The following is a 16,003-nucleotide window of genomic DNA, read 5'->3' on the forward strand; positions in this document are numbered from 1 at the left end:
TGTAAATGTGTGTGTGAATGACTGAATGTAGTGTAAAGCGCTTTGGGGTCCTTAAGGACTAGAAAAGCGCTATACAAATGCAGGCCATTTAACCTAACAAAACATCCTTTCTAAGCGGTATTACTGTGAATGGGGCTTCAGTTCACGTCTGCAACTACTGCACTTCTCACTCACATCACAATATGCTGCAATACCTCACAAAATATGTTCAATCTAACCTTTTGGATCCACTTTGTGATGACTGCATGTCTATTTAGTGACAAAGAATTGCGCGGTCACCTCCCTCTTTTCACATTACAACATCAACATTTTAGTGTGCTCTACGCTGAAGTAGTGATCTGCAATATAGTGGCATGCCTAATTTGCCTAATCTTCACAGCTCTTTAAATCATGGTGGAAATGCAGACGACCAACAGTCTGAAGAAAGCTTTTTGTGCCTTGAAATTTCCTGGGACATTTGTGTGGAAATGTAGCTTAATACAGGATTACAAGGACCCCAGAGTGGAAAAACGTGATGGGCACAGAACGTCGATGGCCACTGAAATTTATTTTGATTTCAATTCATTACACCTGGCCTCTAGCGTGCTGCAAATAATGCTGATAAAGGTCTGAAATGGCTGCGTAGGAACTTCCACACACAGCACAGCTCACACCATCTGAAGGCTTTTCATTTGACATGCTGGCATTCTGAGTCACGTGTTTCTTCACAGTTCTTAAAGGGGTAATGGGTTTTCCAAGTCCATTTTTACCTACACTGTCACAACTGGCCTCTTTATCTTGCACTACATTTGCCCTGCTGGGATGCTCAGAAGAATTACCCAAATCAGGATCCCGGCTTTGAACACAGGAAGTCACAATTGATTCTTGAAAAACCGGGTCTGGATATTTAGATAAGGGATCTGAGAGAGATTTAATTTCCTCAGAAGCCTGGCGTAATGTTTCTATGCCATTATTGGTGGGAGGGTTTAGCGTTTTCGTGTTTGACGGTGCATTGCGATCATCTACTGATAGATCAAAATCAGAGTCTTTGCGTATGTCTTGCGTTGAGGAATGGCAGAGCTGGTGACTAAACAGCATGTCTAGAGTTTTAAAGCTGCACCTGCAGCGCTCGCATTGATAAGGCAGAAACACTTTCTTGGGCCTGACTTGAACCCACTGGAACTCTGGGTGCTCACTCATGTGCTTTTTGTAAGGCTCTACAAACCGAAAACCTTGCCCGCACTGAGGACACGTGAAGCGGCCATCCCTGTGACGATGAATTCTCTGATGGTGCCACAACTTTTTCCAGCTTCCTAGTGTTTTACCACAGCAGGCACAGGTGTAGCTTTGACCTGGGGCGTGTGTGAGCATGTGGGCTCTGAGCCTGCCCATGTGTCTGAAGAGTCGCCCACAGTTTGGGCACAGATATCTCCTGGGATCTGATCTGTTGTCTACTTTGTTTAACTTTGACACTAGGTGTGAGAGACTGTGAGCTGGTATGACCGTGGACTGGAACGGTTTTTTCAAGTTGTTGGAGCGTTTCTTGCGGATGATCTGTGGCTGTTTCTTCTGTGTTTCACAGCTGGCAGCTGCCACCAGAGCTGAATTGTGCGCCGATGAGCACCTGAGCGCAGGCACTGTGTACTGAATTAACGACACAGTCTCCTCCTCCTTAATTGCAGAGCTGGAGGCATTTTTTTCCACGCTGCACTGACTGCGATGGGCGTTGAATTCAGACAGCACACCGAACAGCTTGTCGCAGTACAAGCAGCGATAAAGCTTTGCGCCGGTGTGCTCTCGCATGTGGGTGTTGAACTCCTGCAAATGGTCAAAAACATTCTTGCAGATGTGGCATGTGTACGTTAGCGAAGGCTTTGGGCGTCTGTGTTCTTGCGCGTTGTCATCACTTCCCAAAGGTCTACATGAGTGATTTTTTGCATTGCTGTAGTGAGTAAATGATTTTTCACAATGGGTGCAGTTGTAACGCTTCACAGACCAATGCGTGAGCTCGTGAACACGGAGGAAATAGGCCTGCCCGAAAGCTTTGCCACAGATGTCGCACTTATAAGGCTTCTCTCCTGTGTGGACTCGGACGTGTCTTATGAGCGCCGACTGAAATGGGAATGATTTGCCACAGTACTGGCAGACTTTTTTCTCTCTTTTTTCCACTGCTCTTTGCAGCTCCCTGCTGCTTTCCTCTGCTGGTTCTCTGCTCTGTTCCTCAGCCTTGCTGTTCTTACACTCCTCGTTCAGCTCGTGTGCGTGCATTTCCATATGTGCAGCGTACTCAGAGCAAGAGAATTTAATCTTGCAATATGGGCACTTCTGATATATGTTGCTCTTTCTGTGGGTCTTGAGATGAAGATTTAAGTTAGAGTTTTTGCTAAAACCCTTGCCACACTCTGAACACTTGAACGGCCTCTCTCCTGTATGAATGCGCTGATGGATGACGAACTGAGACAGAAACTTAAAAGTACGACCACAGTAACCACATTTCAACAGGGTTTTACCCCCCTTTTTAGTATAGATGACATTTTCGCCAACATTGGCGTTAGCTTCCTTTTCCTCATCACTGCAGTTTGTTTTTGGTTGGGTGTCACTACCCGCTTCGTGGTTCTCTACAAGACGCTCTCTTGGTAATAAAACCTTGTTTACCATCCTCCTCCTCTTACCACCTCTCTTGCGTCGAAAAACAACATTTGGAACCTCAGATTTAACTAAGGGAGTGGTGCTGTGCTGGGAAGAATTGGGGCTATTTGACCTGGGCGCAGGTTTTAAATGCTCCAGCTCTAAATTCTCAGCTTTGACAGCAAACGGGGCCCCAATAGATGTCCGCGTTTGCTCAGGGGGAGTCAGGGTATCTGTGCTAGAGGGCTTTGGCAGCTCTGCATCTGCTGGAGACTCTGAGAAGTCTGGTGTTTCTGATGGTGACTCCTCGCTGCCATTTATGTCCAATGACTGATTTACTTTAAGGTTATCAGTCTGAGTTGGGTTTGGCAAATCAGATTCTTTCAAGCTGTCTGAAGGAATAGCTTCAGGCTCAGGCTGGGAATTCACCTCTGCTTTTGGTAATGCAGTTTTGTCTTGTTGCTTCTCCTGCTCTAGTCCTTCCCCAGAATGCAGTGGGAGCTGAGCATCCCTCACATCTGAATCAGTCTCATGTTTGTCAGTGTCCACCTGTTTTTCTGTCTCTGTGCTTTTTCCGCAGTCAATGTCAGTGCTCAACGTCAGCAAGGCCTCCTCGGATTCATCCAGCTTGGACACTTTTGCTGGAAGTTGCTGATCAATTTGCAACTTAGTCCTTCGTCTCTTCACACCTTTAGAGTTGGATGTACGAGTACTTTCTGTAGTCCCCGCTTCAGTTTGTTTTAGATCCTCCTTGTCCTTCTTGCTATGAGATTCTAACTTATCATCCTGCATCAAAGTAGGTTGCTCCACCCTACTCCTCAGTGTTCGTGCAGGACTGCTAAACTTATTAGCATGAGAACCAGGAGCAGCCATAGAAACCTGGTTTTGAAAAGCTGCCATTTCTGATTTTCTTGGCCTTCCTGGTCTTCTTTTTGGCAGCAAAGGAGCAGCGACTTGTACGTTGTTATCCAGGACAGGCTGAGGAGCGGGCATCTCATTATGAGCCGCACTATTTATTAACTTACTATCCACAGCGTAAGGCAAATCGTCACTGTTGTGGTTTTCCACACTTGCTGGCAAAGGTATGGTGGTGCTAACTTCCTTATGCTGAACAGCATCTGCAGCATCTGGACCTCTTTTGTCTTCAGTCGGGGCTGGTTTGATTTTACGGGGTCTCCCACGTTTCTTGTGGATGATCACGGGCTTCCCTTGGCTGTCTGTTGCAGAGCTGCACACGCTAGCAGGAGTCAGAGATTTTGCTTCCACCTCTGCCTGCGAGGGCACTGCCTCACTGCGCTGACAGTTTCTCTCACCAGCGCTTTCAGAGCTGACATGAACATCAGACTCCCGGCTCCCAGGCTGTTTCAACGCCGTCCCTTTCATTTTATCTCCCCGCCTGGAGTCCACGTCTCCCTCACTGCATGTCTTACCTTCGGGTATCTGTGGAAGTAAAAAGAAGAGTGAACATGAATGAATTAATGATTTTATTTTTTGTTGCACAAATCATTTGGAAAAGCATGTTTATTAAAGGTGGAAAGAATAAACACATGAACATGAATCATTTGCACATTTCAAAAACTATAGAGCGATATTTGCACAAATATATCTACCAAAATTGGTTCAAACTGGAAAACTAAGCGTGCATATTCACATATGCACAGATGCATGACTTCATAACACATCACATCAGACTGCGGTCTTCATTAGTGCAGATTTAAATGACGCTGTATACTGTAATAAACAGCACAAGCTCATCCACTTGTCTTTCTTACTGGCTACCTGCTTGCAGTCCGAAGAGGCATGATTGGAACTGCGAGGTTGAGGTGCCACAGAAGTTAACTCAGAGACTGTATTTTGGTCACTGCTTCCTCTGCTGAAGGACATTTTACTCCCCATGTCAAGAGTCTGTGGATTAAACAGCGACAAGGAGGTTGTAAAACGAGCAGCGACGCGTAAAAGCAAAAACGCTTCGGGCTGGGGAGTAATTATTCCCAGGATGAAAAATAGAAAATTACTAATAAACTGCATGCCATGCCCATTTGTCGTGATAAGTTTAAAGTGGATGGTTGAACTGGGATCATCTCATGCACCCACTGACTATTTTTACAGATAGGGGTACCAAACTGCAAATATATACTGGAGAAGTATAGTAAAGGCCATAACTGGATCACACACAGCCAGATTCAAGCTCAATAAGCATATGCTGCTTTGCAAAACGTCAAGCTTTCCCCAAAAAAGATGAGCAACCTTTTAAAATTATCTAAATCCGCTGGGAAAGAAGCAGAGTTTGCAACTGGTTTTACAGAGAACTGCTGAGTTTCATAACCTCAAGACTTGAAAATACACCTCTAAGGGGACTGACACCCTTTTCCCATTACATTTCCAGAGGTAAATCTAGCATTTCTTCTACAACAGTTATATAAAAGTTAGTCAGAAGCAGATGGACTTTGCCAATTTAAAAAAATAAAAACCATACAGCATCTTATAAATAATGATGTATCATTACACAACTGCTTACAAGCTATTTATCTTTAGGTATCTTTAGGTATCAATAGGTATCTTTAGCATCAATAACAATACTCTGTATGACAATATTTAAAGCTCATCATCTATCACCAACAGTTTAAAGCGACCGAACCCGCAGAAACATGCACACTATCCAGGCTCAAAGTAGATTCACTGCAGTTTGCAAAAGCACAGGGCATATGCATTAGATGTAACAGAAGAAATCCAGCCTAGCTTGACAAGATGTGCATGGTTGCTATTGTTATCCTGCCTTTCATCTCCACTGCAGGAACACTTCATCTGATGGAGACTTTGTGATGCTCACGAGCTGCTGACTCACATTTAAACCCCCTCTCAGACACAGCCGTGCCCCACTGGCTCACTTCTATAATGTTTTACAGCATTTACAGATTTAAAAAGAAACCCGGCTACCAGTTATCATTCAAAGCTACCAAAGCCGTGACTAACAATGTGAGTTAGGCGTTATCGTGTGCTAGGCCACATCGCTAGCTCCGATAATTTGACATCACAGGCCACACGAACCTTAAGCATTAATCGCTACGCCTGCTCACACAACTTTCTTTACAGCTAGTAACGCATGTGTAGTTCATCTGTGATGGGTGATAGTAAACACAAAGTGCTTGCCTGCGTGGGAGAGAGTCAGAACTGGTTTCTGCGTAGCCATGCGCTGACCGCCGCTCAAACTAGAACTAGCTAGCACTGGCTAACTCAAGCTGTGGCTACGAGGCATTTTGGACGCCCTTTTCTTACAGGGATGCACTGATCTAAGAGCTGAGCTGTTAATGTGGGCCTCGCTTTTTCTTCTTTTCTGAACAGTTTGCAGAAGTGAATCAGTCGGTATCCACACACAAAGCAATCTGAAAAAACTGTTAATTAAGCCGAGCGCACAGAGCGCGTAGTTAGAGTGCTGTGGGAAATTTCGGAACTCCTCATCGGGAAAACTTTAAAAATTGTAATCAGAACACGCGCACACAAAAACAGCAGATTTGTTCTGTTTTTCAATATGTGTGTGTTGCTGAGACAATTAGAAATGTTATAAACAAGAAGCGTGGAAGGCAAAAAGACATACATTCATTTAGCAATTAACAATAACGTGAGTATGCCCAACTCCTACTCGTTCTGCAGTTTTAAGTTTTCGCAGGGAGTCCGTGTCAGATGTGCAAGCATCAAGTATCTCAGTGTACACCCAATATATATCCAGTTTGGCATATGTTATCTGAACACATAGGATTTAAATTGACGCTTCTATTACACACAGACAACAAGTGAACTCCGCATGCAGCATCTTTGATTTTAAGGTATGGATGTTACCTCATAATGAATGGACGCACGACGTCGCTGTTTGTGCTTTGAAACAGCTCCCTCTGCTGGAGAACCACTAATGACAATGAAACTGCCATCATTAGTTTGGTGGATACAAAAAACAGGCAATTTTAAGAGTGGAGGCACAAAACTTGATAAAAATTAAGAAAAAAAACCCCTAATACACTATTAATATACCTCATTTTCAGACAATATCTTTAAAATATCTATAATGAATTATTTTTCACGTTTGTATGTATTTGATGTACTTTGTGAAAGATTACCAGCGCTTTACAATGCAGTATTAAAATATGCAGGATCTGATATCCTCGTGTCATTTCCAAATCATCATAATAAATGTTGTTCCAGGTTCAACATTGCAAGTGACCAATCACATTGTTGTGACGTAATACTATAAAGTGTCGTGAACACAAAACACTGAGTTTGAAAATATACTTTAATACATTATATATTGTATTCTTAAAAGTCTCTACAAAGCTGGTATGAACACACTGGGCATTTTGGCCAATCCCCACAGCTTCACAACATTCTGATCATACTAAAAACATAAAAACAGAGCAAAAACTATAATAGTGCCGGTTAGGGCACCAAACATGATTCAACCCCCACATACGTACTTTTTTTTTTTTTTCCATCTTCTGCAACCACCACAGAGGTACCACCTTCATACTTTCATAAATTCGAAATGCATTAACAAAAGAAATCGAGGTGAATTAAAGATGCATTTTTATTATCACTACTCTCTATATCTTAAAACAGTCTTGAGCAAACCAGGAAGCATCATGCTCCTGTGCAGTGAACTGAGCAGATTCCTTTCAACCAGGATGTCGCCATCTCTATGCGCTTGGTCCATATTTTACATGACATGCAGACTGGATGTGCCTCACTAGTTTTGTCAAGTCTTGATTGGTACAGATGACATTACTTGGTAAATCATCTCAGCAGGTTTGTCTGGTCCGCCTTCAACGATGTAACAGTCATCATCACTATCTACTCCCGTGTTCCCGTTGACAGGCCCTTTTTCCAAGTTTACAGTCAGGATTTGGCTCTTCTTCACATTACCAGAAGGTGGTATAATGTATTTCCTTTTGCCATTTACCTGAGCAGGAACTGGGCTTGCCGCTGGCATCGTCTTTTTGAACTGCTGCATGCCACCTCGCACGTGTTGGGCCATAAACTCCCGTGCTTTGACACACTTGTGCCTCTGAAGGAGTTGAGCAGATTCAAAAGAAATATGACAGACTCGGCATGGGAAGCCACTTGATGCAGAAGACACCCCTGCAGAGTTTGTGGGCATCTTTAACTGCAAACTAGGATTTTGAGTCTGAGGCTTTGATGGAAAGGACACACCGATGTTGGGGTTGGATGCATTCTTAAACTGCAATAATGGAGTGACACGTACCCCCTGTTTGGTAATGAAAGGGACACTCTTAATTTTCAAGATGGAAGTGGGGGGCGGTTCACCAATATTCTGATTTGTCACCTGCAGAGAGGAAGTAGTCGGAAGACCCAGGGCGCTCAGAGTCTTTGCCCCACTTGTCACGTTCATAGTCTTGAAACCAAGTGGCTTTGCTGTGACTAGCCTGAATTTGGAACCGTTGTTTGATGAGTTACATACATGGTAGCGAGGCACGATCTTTTTGTTGGAGAGCAGCAGCCCACATCCTATGCAGCCCGAAATTTTGTCAGGAACATGAAAGTTGTGGTGGGAGATGAGTAAGGTCTTTGAGAAAAAACACTGCCCACACTTACCACAAGAGTATGGCTTTTGCTTGTTAAACTTGCGCACTGTTGGAAGCAACACAACTGGCTGATAAAGCGTCCAGACATCCACTGTCGGTGCGCCAACATCTGCGAAAATATTCTGCATGTCTGTTGTTGAGGATGCGGGGTTTGGGAGCAAAGATGCTTGTGACATTGATGGGTTCAACTCAGGCACTTGTGAAATTTTTGCAGGCTGCACGCAAAGCTGCGGCACACACACCGACGCACTGGGTACCTGCAGCACAGGAGTCACTGGCAAAGAAACTGGGGGTGCACTGGCCTTTGTCCAAGCATTGGTCATTTTAGGCGTATTCCAGATTACCTCACCCTTCTGTATCCTTTTAAGTTTCTCCTCCTCCTCTATGCGCTTCTCTATCCTGCGGTTCCGTATGGTTTTGTGATCAAGCACTTGGTGCCCGGGCTCATGCATAGTGCTGTGCTCCTGCATGTGCTTGTACTCAGTAAACTCGGTCCCGCAGGAGCAGATGAAACTCGCGGATGAACACATATGCTCCTCCAGGCATTTCCTGTTTGCAAATATCTGCTCACAGCTGAAGCAAAACTGCCCTCCATTCATCAGGTCTGTGACCAAGTTGTAATCCAGGGTGCTTTGCCTTCCTGTCTCCATCCTCACACTGAGCATTAGTGTGTTCACTGCTAACGGGGAGCACGCTGGTCCTGGTAGAAGAAGCAGGTTTGAGAATAAATATGAATCACAAGCAGTGTACGGAACATCACCTTTACCTTCTTTTTACATGTTTAAAATGCATTTGCTGTTCGCCTATAAAGGAAAGCCCAAACTTCTGCACAATTACCAGCAAATCACTACAACTTTGAAAGGAAAACCAAATTATTAGGCGGTGAATTATTCACAAAAATGCACTGTACACTTGAGACATCTGGAGGGTAAAGCACCTTAGCTAGCAACGCTGTAAAATTAATAACGGCTTTTTTTTTTATCTAACGCGCGCTTCCTTTGCTACATGCCTAGCATGCTAGCGTTAGCCTCTGCTACATCACATACAACATCATTAGCTCATTCCAACATGAAAACGAAACCGCTGCCATCCCAATAGTAAGGCACTACCTTGGAAAAGCTGCAAACTGTTTGTCTGGTGTCGTTTTGCGAGACATTAACAAATGGGCTGAGTCGCCGGTATGTAGCACAAATAGGTAGCAGTTAGCCTGTAACCACACCGAACAAACAAGAGGGAAGAAGGGGAAAAAAGAAGAGAAATCCTCATCTTCTTCTCTTAAACATCACACGCTGTTATGTTGCACTAGCGCCACCAACTGGGAATCTTAACGCATTCACCGAGTATAACAATAAAAATCAGGAAAATCAGAAAATCCCCCAAAACATAACAAAACAAAACAAACAAACAAAACCAGCAATAAAGTTTTAGATACCCTATCTTTATTCAATTTACAGAACAAACCGAAAGGGTGTAGGCTGATGCTAAAGCTAAAACACCTCAAGAAAATCAATTCAACTACAACTCACCTCACCTTTTAATCAAGACAAAGAGAAGAAAAACAAAGAAATAATAGATCACTGATGTCAATTTTACAACTACAGATGAACTCTTTAAATCTAAAGCATCTTCGCAGTAAACAGTTATCACAGTACTGAATAATTTTGTCTGGGAAGCCTATTAATTTCTTCTTAAATGGTGCCATATTTGGTGATTTAGCAGTAGAGCTGAGCACGTGGGCTGTGCCTGTGAAAAACTTGCCAAATCTACCAATACGAAACAGCTTCTGGATATTAAGTGGTAATTATCTCTTGTAGGCTTTGTCCATAATTTGAATTATGCTGAAAACTACTAATCTATCATACTTTGTTTATTTCAATGTATTTATTGAATATATATATTGGATTTGTTGACTCGCTGTAGGGTTTGATAGTTGTTATTCATATGGTTTCAAAATAATTATTTCTTTATTAGGTTTTATTTATATAAGTAAAAAGTTAGAAGTTTGTCTCAAGTTTCCAAACACATCTACACATTAAATTATATATGGAACTATATGAGAATAATCTAAATACACAGTGAATTTATTTGTATACGAGGTCTTCAACTTTGACCATACTGAACTAGATTTGGACATTTAGGTTTAGATACAATTTCTATACAATTTACAATTTCATTTTACATAAACTAAGTTCTTAGTTATTGCCTGAAGAACTTTGACAAATAGTTTGATAAAGAGAGATTTTGTTGAGATCAAACTTTACAACAACAAAGGTTCATAAGTCAAAGCTTTACTCCTTTCGTTTCAGTATCTTTTCCATTCTTTCATAATATTGCTAATATTTCCTTCTCCTTAAAAACCCCAATACTGCTATAATGGTGTAAAGAATAATTTACTGGTATACTTAGGACCTACTAGTATCAAGTGAACACCATTTAAACACCAAAGCCTACCTGTTGTTGCTGACCATGTCCAACCCTGTGTGACCACAGTGTACCCATATTCTGATGTCTGCTTCTTGCAGAATAACACATCACAAAGTTTAAATGATCTGAAACTGGTTTCTTGAACATGGCAGTGAGTTCACTGCACCTTTGGGATGTGGGAGAAAAGGAGATTCACATGATGGATGTGCAGCTCAAAGCTGCATCACACAGTTGCTCCAGCAACTATGATGCTATCATGTCAACGTGGACCAAAATCTCTGAGGAATGTTTCCTGCACCTTGTTGACTCTGAGACAAAGAAATAAAGCATTTCTGAAAGCAAAAATGGCTTCACCAAAAGTACCTAATAGTGTCTGGTGAGTGTGCGGTAAGACCTTTATCCATGTCACTAGCTCAGTGAGACCTGTACATTTAATCCAGTTTAATCCAGCCTAAGTGAGTCTTACACAAACAAGTTAACACGAATGTTATTAAACCTTCCGACAGCAGGCACAGCCTGTGAGTTTTACTTAAACTAATACCTATACTGATTGTTACTAATCTACTTTTGCATTTGCTGCAGTTTATGTCAGTGAATTGTAGATTTCACGCTGTAAAGAAAAGCACTGACTTACAATGTTCAATCCAGACCTTGGAAATGGCAGCAGACTCAGTGCCACTTGCTCTAGAATGTTGCCTTGGACACACAGATATTAAGCACTTCTAATTCTGCTAATGAGGGTCATTTGATAAAGTTAAAATCTCCTCAAGTAGGGATTAAATAAACTGCTTGAAATCCCGTTTGTACAGCTTTTGAGCACTGTGCTCTCAAGTGTAGATCACAGCATTTTAACTTTACTACACACCCACATCATGTACTTTTCATTTGTCAACCATGTTGATTTATTCTGATTACCATTATACCACAAACACTTTAACGTGGCCTGTTCAGACAGCAGCCTTGAGTCCAGGTAATTGTGGCGGGATTGAGCTCCTCCATTGTTTTTTAGAAAAGCTGTAATGCCTGGTAAGTAAGCCACTTAGTACTTATGTAATATGCAAAGTGAGCTATAACTGACCACACAGATTAAGGAAATAAAAAAAATGGGAGGGAAATTGGTATTCTCTCATAAATATGCAAATCTCAGATATGTTTTCTTTCTATTGGGTACCTACAATTTAAGTATGAAGCAGCAATCTAATGATCTTGGTACATCACATTCATGAAAACCTTAAGTTACAGAAATATTAATACAATACTCCAAAAGACCACATAGGATGATGGAGGTGGCATAAAATATCAAACTGTGATGACATGAAGTAAGCACCCTTTACTTGATAAGGTTTGGTCAATATACTTAACATGTCCATTGAGAGAGTTCACAACTTTTCTGTTTCACATACTGGTATCTTTATTAACACCAAGAACAACAACAAGCTACAGCACCAACCCGATGATAAAAGTTTGGTTATCAAATATTCAATCATTTACAGGCTACTGAGCACAGGGAAAATAAGGATCAACTTAGTAAAACTAAAATGTGTAGTATGTCTGTTTTGTTTTTTGTTTTTTTAACATTTTTAAAGAGGGTTAAGCTACTATCGCACTTTAAAAAAACACCTTATGTAGCTGTACAACATCCTGTAAAGTTTAAAAACAAAAAAGCAAAAAGAACACAGTATAATAAAAAAAGAGCTCATTTCTTAATCCAACACTCTCAAGAAAGACACAATTATAAAAAATGTTGTTAAGATGTAAGCTGTTCTTGTGTTTTTGGATTTATGTCCCCAGCCATGATGCGATGAATCCTCCTGCGGTGGTTTTTGAGTGATTTCAGGTTTGGGTATGTTCCCTGGCAGACGTCGCATCGGTACGATTCAGACTGTTTGTGAGTCAGCAGGTGTTTCTGCAAACTCTCCACTGTACCAAACCAGCGGAGGCAAACAGGACAGCGGACAGGCTTGATGGCAGGCTTGCAGGCACCGCTCCTCTGGTGAAAAATCAGACTGATGGTGTTTGGAAAGTCAGCGTTGCAGTGGGAACAGTGCACGCTTTTGGGTGGGCTTGCAAACTGATTTGTAACCCGTGCACCTTTGCATCGATTCCATGATATGTGCCTTCGGAGGGAACAGCGAGTTGCAAAAGTATTCCCGCATCGTGTGCACACAATCCTCCCCTGCTTCTTTGGTGGATTTGGTAGTGGCTCTGGGTGTGATTGCTTCTGTGGAGGAGGGTGCACTGACTGAACCTGCTGCTGCTGCTGTTGTTGTTGTTGCTGTTGCTGCTGCGGCGGTGGAGGTTGCTGCTGCTGAAATCGAATCAACAGTGGTTGTGATCGCTGTGGCTGTAGTCCCTTCAGTAACTGGTGATGAGGATGCATGTGAATCTGCAAATGAACTTCATAGTCTGCCCAGGAATTGACTGTTTCTCCACAAGTTGGACAAGTGTACGATTCTTGAGCATGCTTCTGCAAATGCTCCAAGAGAAGTCTCGGAGACGTAAATCCGACCCCACACTCACACGTCACCCTCCTTGGAAGTACAGACGGCAGTGACATGATGCCCCAGTTTCCTCCATCATCCTCCTGGGTTTGACTTGCTGGCTCTGCTGATCCATTGCCTGGCAAGCTCGTCTGCACAGTCCCTCTTTCCACATCTGCCATGGTTCGTTGAAACTGACATCTTTTTCTATGAACCATCATGTTATCTTTGCGGTTGAAGGTTTTCCCACAGACAAAACAGGAAAACATTGGTTTGATATTATTGGCATTCAGTGTAATCAAACCCTGACTACCACCCTGTGCTATAGCTCCAAACCCACGTGGCCTGAAACCACAGAGTCGCAGGTGGCGCCTCAAAGTTGAAGCACGGCTGTAGGTTTTTTGACATCTGTTGCACGGGTATCGTTTCACTCCATCCCGGACGAAATAGCGCAGACCATGTTCGACTGAAAAGGAGTTCTTCGCTTCATCATCAACACCCTTCTCTGCAGAACTGAACACCTGCGTTTCATCATCCAAAGGCATCGTCCACTGCCCTTCGTTACTACCGTCACTATTGGCTGCTTCTGCATCCCAGTTATTTTCTTCTCCTTGCTGGAGTGAAATGCTACACACAGAATTATCCTTGTGCTGCTCCATCACTGGAGATTTCAGGGAGAATGGGGAAAAGCTCTGTGCTGGGCGAGCCCAGGCCAATTGTGAAACTGCAGACTGCTCTGCATTTGGAGAGGTCACCTCTACCTTGATACGGCCAGTAACTTCCGTGCCCACGGCAATGCTCTTGGAATTCTGGGATGCAGCACTGACTTCATCCACACCATCACTGGCAATGCTGTTAGTGGACTGCAGTGCTAGCATCTTCTGTATTGAGGGATTGATCTGCTGAGAGAGGACTGACCTTGGACCTTGGCACTTGTGCGTTTTGAGGTTCCACCTCCGTGCATAGCTGTGCTTGCACATTGGACAGAAGAAAACCTTTTTCGCATTGTTGAGACTGTGGAACGGCACTATTTTCTGTGCAAATGGAAACTTGGATTTTAAAGCGCTCGATGGCGGTAGAGCCCTGTTTCCGAACTGAGGGCACACATGATTGTCAGGCAAAGGCAGTCTCCCAATGATCAGCTGTTTGCATCGACGACAACACTTAATCCTCTCTTTTTTGTGTAAAAAATGATGCTCTGTCAATCTGTCCAGGTTCTGAAAAACCCTACGACAGCGGCCACACTGGTATTTCCCATATGTTCCGTTACCAACAGGATCCATGAGCTTTTGACGAGTCTCGAGAACTACAACAGGAGATAAAGTCTTAGTCAGAGAGACAACCCTCTTCTTACTGGACTCAAGAATTCTGCTAATGGATGGAGCCTTTGTCTTTATATCGGGTTTTGCGAGGAGTCGCCTCAACTGTGCAATAGACAGATCATTGATTGGCGCCGCTTCTGTTTTTGATCCTGGTGTTATATCCACGGGTACAGCTTCCTGCTTGGGGATAACTGTGTTTTCGTTCTGATCCTGACTCTGAGGAAGGGGTAAGTGTTTCATGTACGCTGATGCGAGCAGCTTCATAAGGATGTTATTTGTGGGCAAATTCTCTCCTTTTTCACAGCTGCGGACAGCATTTGTGTTCTCCTCGAAATTAGTTTCCTCTACAGTCTCTGTTATTTGCTCGGCAGTGGATGGCATGTTCTGAAGTTGCTCCTCACTATCATTTTCAGGGGGAGCACACTGGCCTTGAGGATCGGTTACTATGGCAATATTGTCCTCCAGGCTTACATCTGCTTTTTGGGCTGTTAAAGTAGGTAATTCAACAGCTGGGGACTTGGAGGTAGAGGGACAAGCAAGGGCCAAACTGGACTGGGTTACAGGAGTGAATGATACACGCTGGGTTGGAAAATCCTTATTGCAATCTGTTGCACTGGGGAGAACAATGTTACTATCCAGGGGCTGCAGCAGCTGTATTTGAGATATATGTGAACGTTTGTGCTCCAGCATAAGACCAAAGTCCTGAAATTCCTCTCCACAATCACAAATAAAGAAAGAAGGTGTAGGGCTGTCAGGCAAGAGTGTTGGCGAGCTTAGGTGCTCGATGGATGAGTCTGTACTTGCAAACGGCGTTTCATGTGGGCTGATGTTAGGCTGGGTTGGAGGAGGGGAGGTGACCTTGGAGGGTGGGCTGGCATGGGTTGCCTGATGTACTAGCAATGAGGCCAATCCAGTAAAGGTGGCTGAACAAGCCACACAGCGATACACTTTGGCAGCGTTTCCCTGTAGCCCAAGCATCATGGCAGCCAATTTACCCTGTGAGGCAGGCAATCAGGTGGTCAAACAGGATGGATTCCTGTAAATCACACAGACAACATGAACAAAAGGATGTCAGCAATAGAAAGCAGACAGTCTCCATTTAAAAGTATACAACACAAGCACACATATTTATTTCAATTAATTCCACAGTTAAATATGTTTTTTCTGAGTACTGATGCCAGGGTTCCCCAAGTGTAGAGCAAACCCTGTGGTTTGGCAGACCTACGGTGACCCCCAAACCGTTTGAGAGTACATTTTCACACAGAAAAAAGGCAACTGGAAAAAAAATGTAAAGTAGATTTAAGGAGCAAAGTGTCCGTCAGGTATTAGTCTGCCAATTGCAGATTACAGAAGGGTAGAGCCTTTATCATTGTATGTAAAAGTGGTCAACTATGACTGGATAATCTCTTGTTAATATAGCTTTGAAGAAAATTAATTCCCTGGAGTCTGTCTGTAGTGTGCCAATTAGCATTATAGCAGGTGTTTGTGCGACAATAATTTAGTGCAACATTAAATTGACCCAGCAGGAACCCGAGTAAAACAAAACAACAATAAGGAAGCAAGAATTCTAAGTTTCCTG

The 16,003-nt window shown here is 43.1% G+C and overlaps 1 protein-coding gene across 5 annotated transcripts in view; it reads right to left on the bottom strand.

Moving 5' to 3' along the window:
• Nucleotides 1-528: 528 nt before the first annotated feature.
• si:dkeyp-84f3.9 (zinc finger protein 184) overlaps nt 529-16,003 on the bottom strand; it is a 43,134-nt gene continuing 27,659 nt past the window's right edge. For 3 of the 5 annotated variants that reach the window (XR_006055486.1, XR_006055487.1, XR_006055485.1), the window contains 2 exons: nt 9,308-15,460; nt 6,875-8,898 (listed from right to left, as the gene is read on the bottom strand). Coding sequence is in view for 2 of the 5 variants with exons in the window: in XM_014340562.2 (XP_014196048.1) it covers nt 565-4,047; nt 4,387-4,503 (3,600 nt within the window). In the remaining 3 variants the exon portion in view is untranslated. Of the gene's footprint in view, nt 4,048-4,386; nt 4,513-5,757; nt 8,899-9,307; nt 15,461-16,003 lie in introns of those variants that run through there. The other 2 variants (XM_014340562.2, XM_014340564.2) reach the window with 2 other exon arrangements.

Source organism: Haplochromis burtoni, unplaced genomic scaffold (assembly GCF_018398535.1).
Source record: "Haplochromis burtoni strain Fernald_Lab_line unplaced genomic scaffold, NCSU_Asbu1 Contig_376, whole genome shotgun sequence".
Lineage (NCBI taxonomy): Eukaryota > Metazoa > Chordata > Actinopteri > Cichliformes > Cichlidae > Haplochromis > Haplochromis burtoni.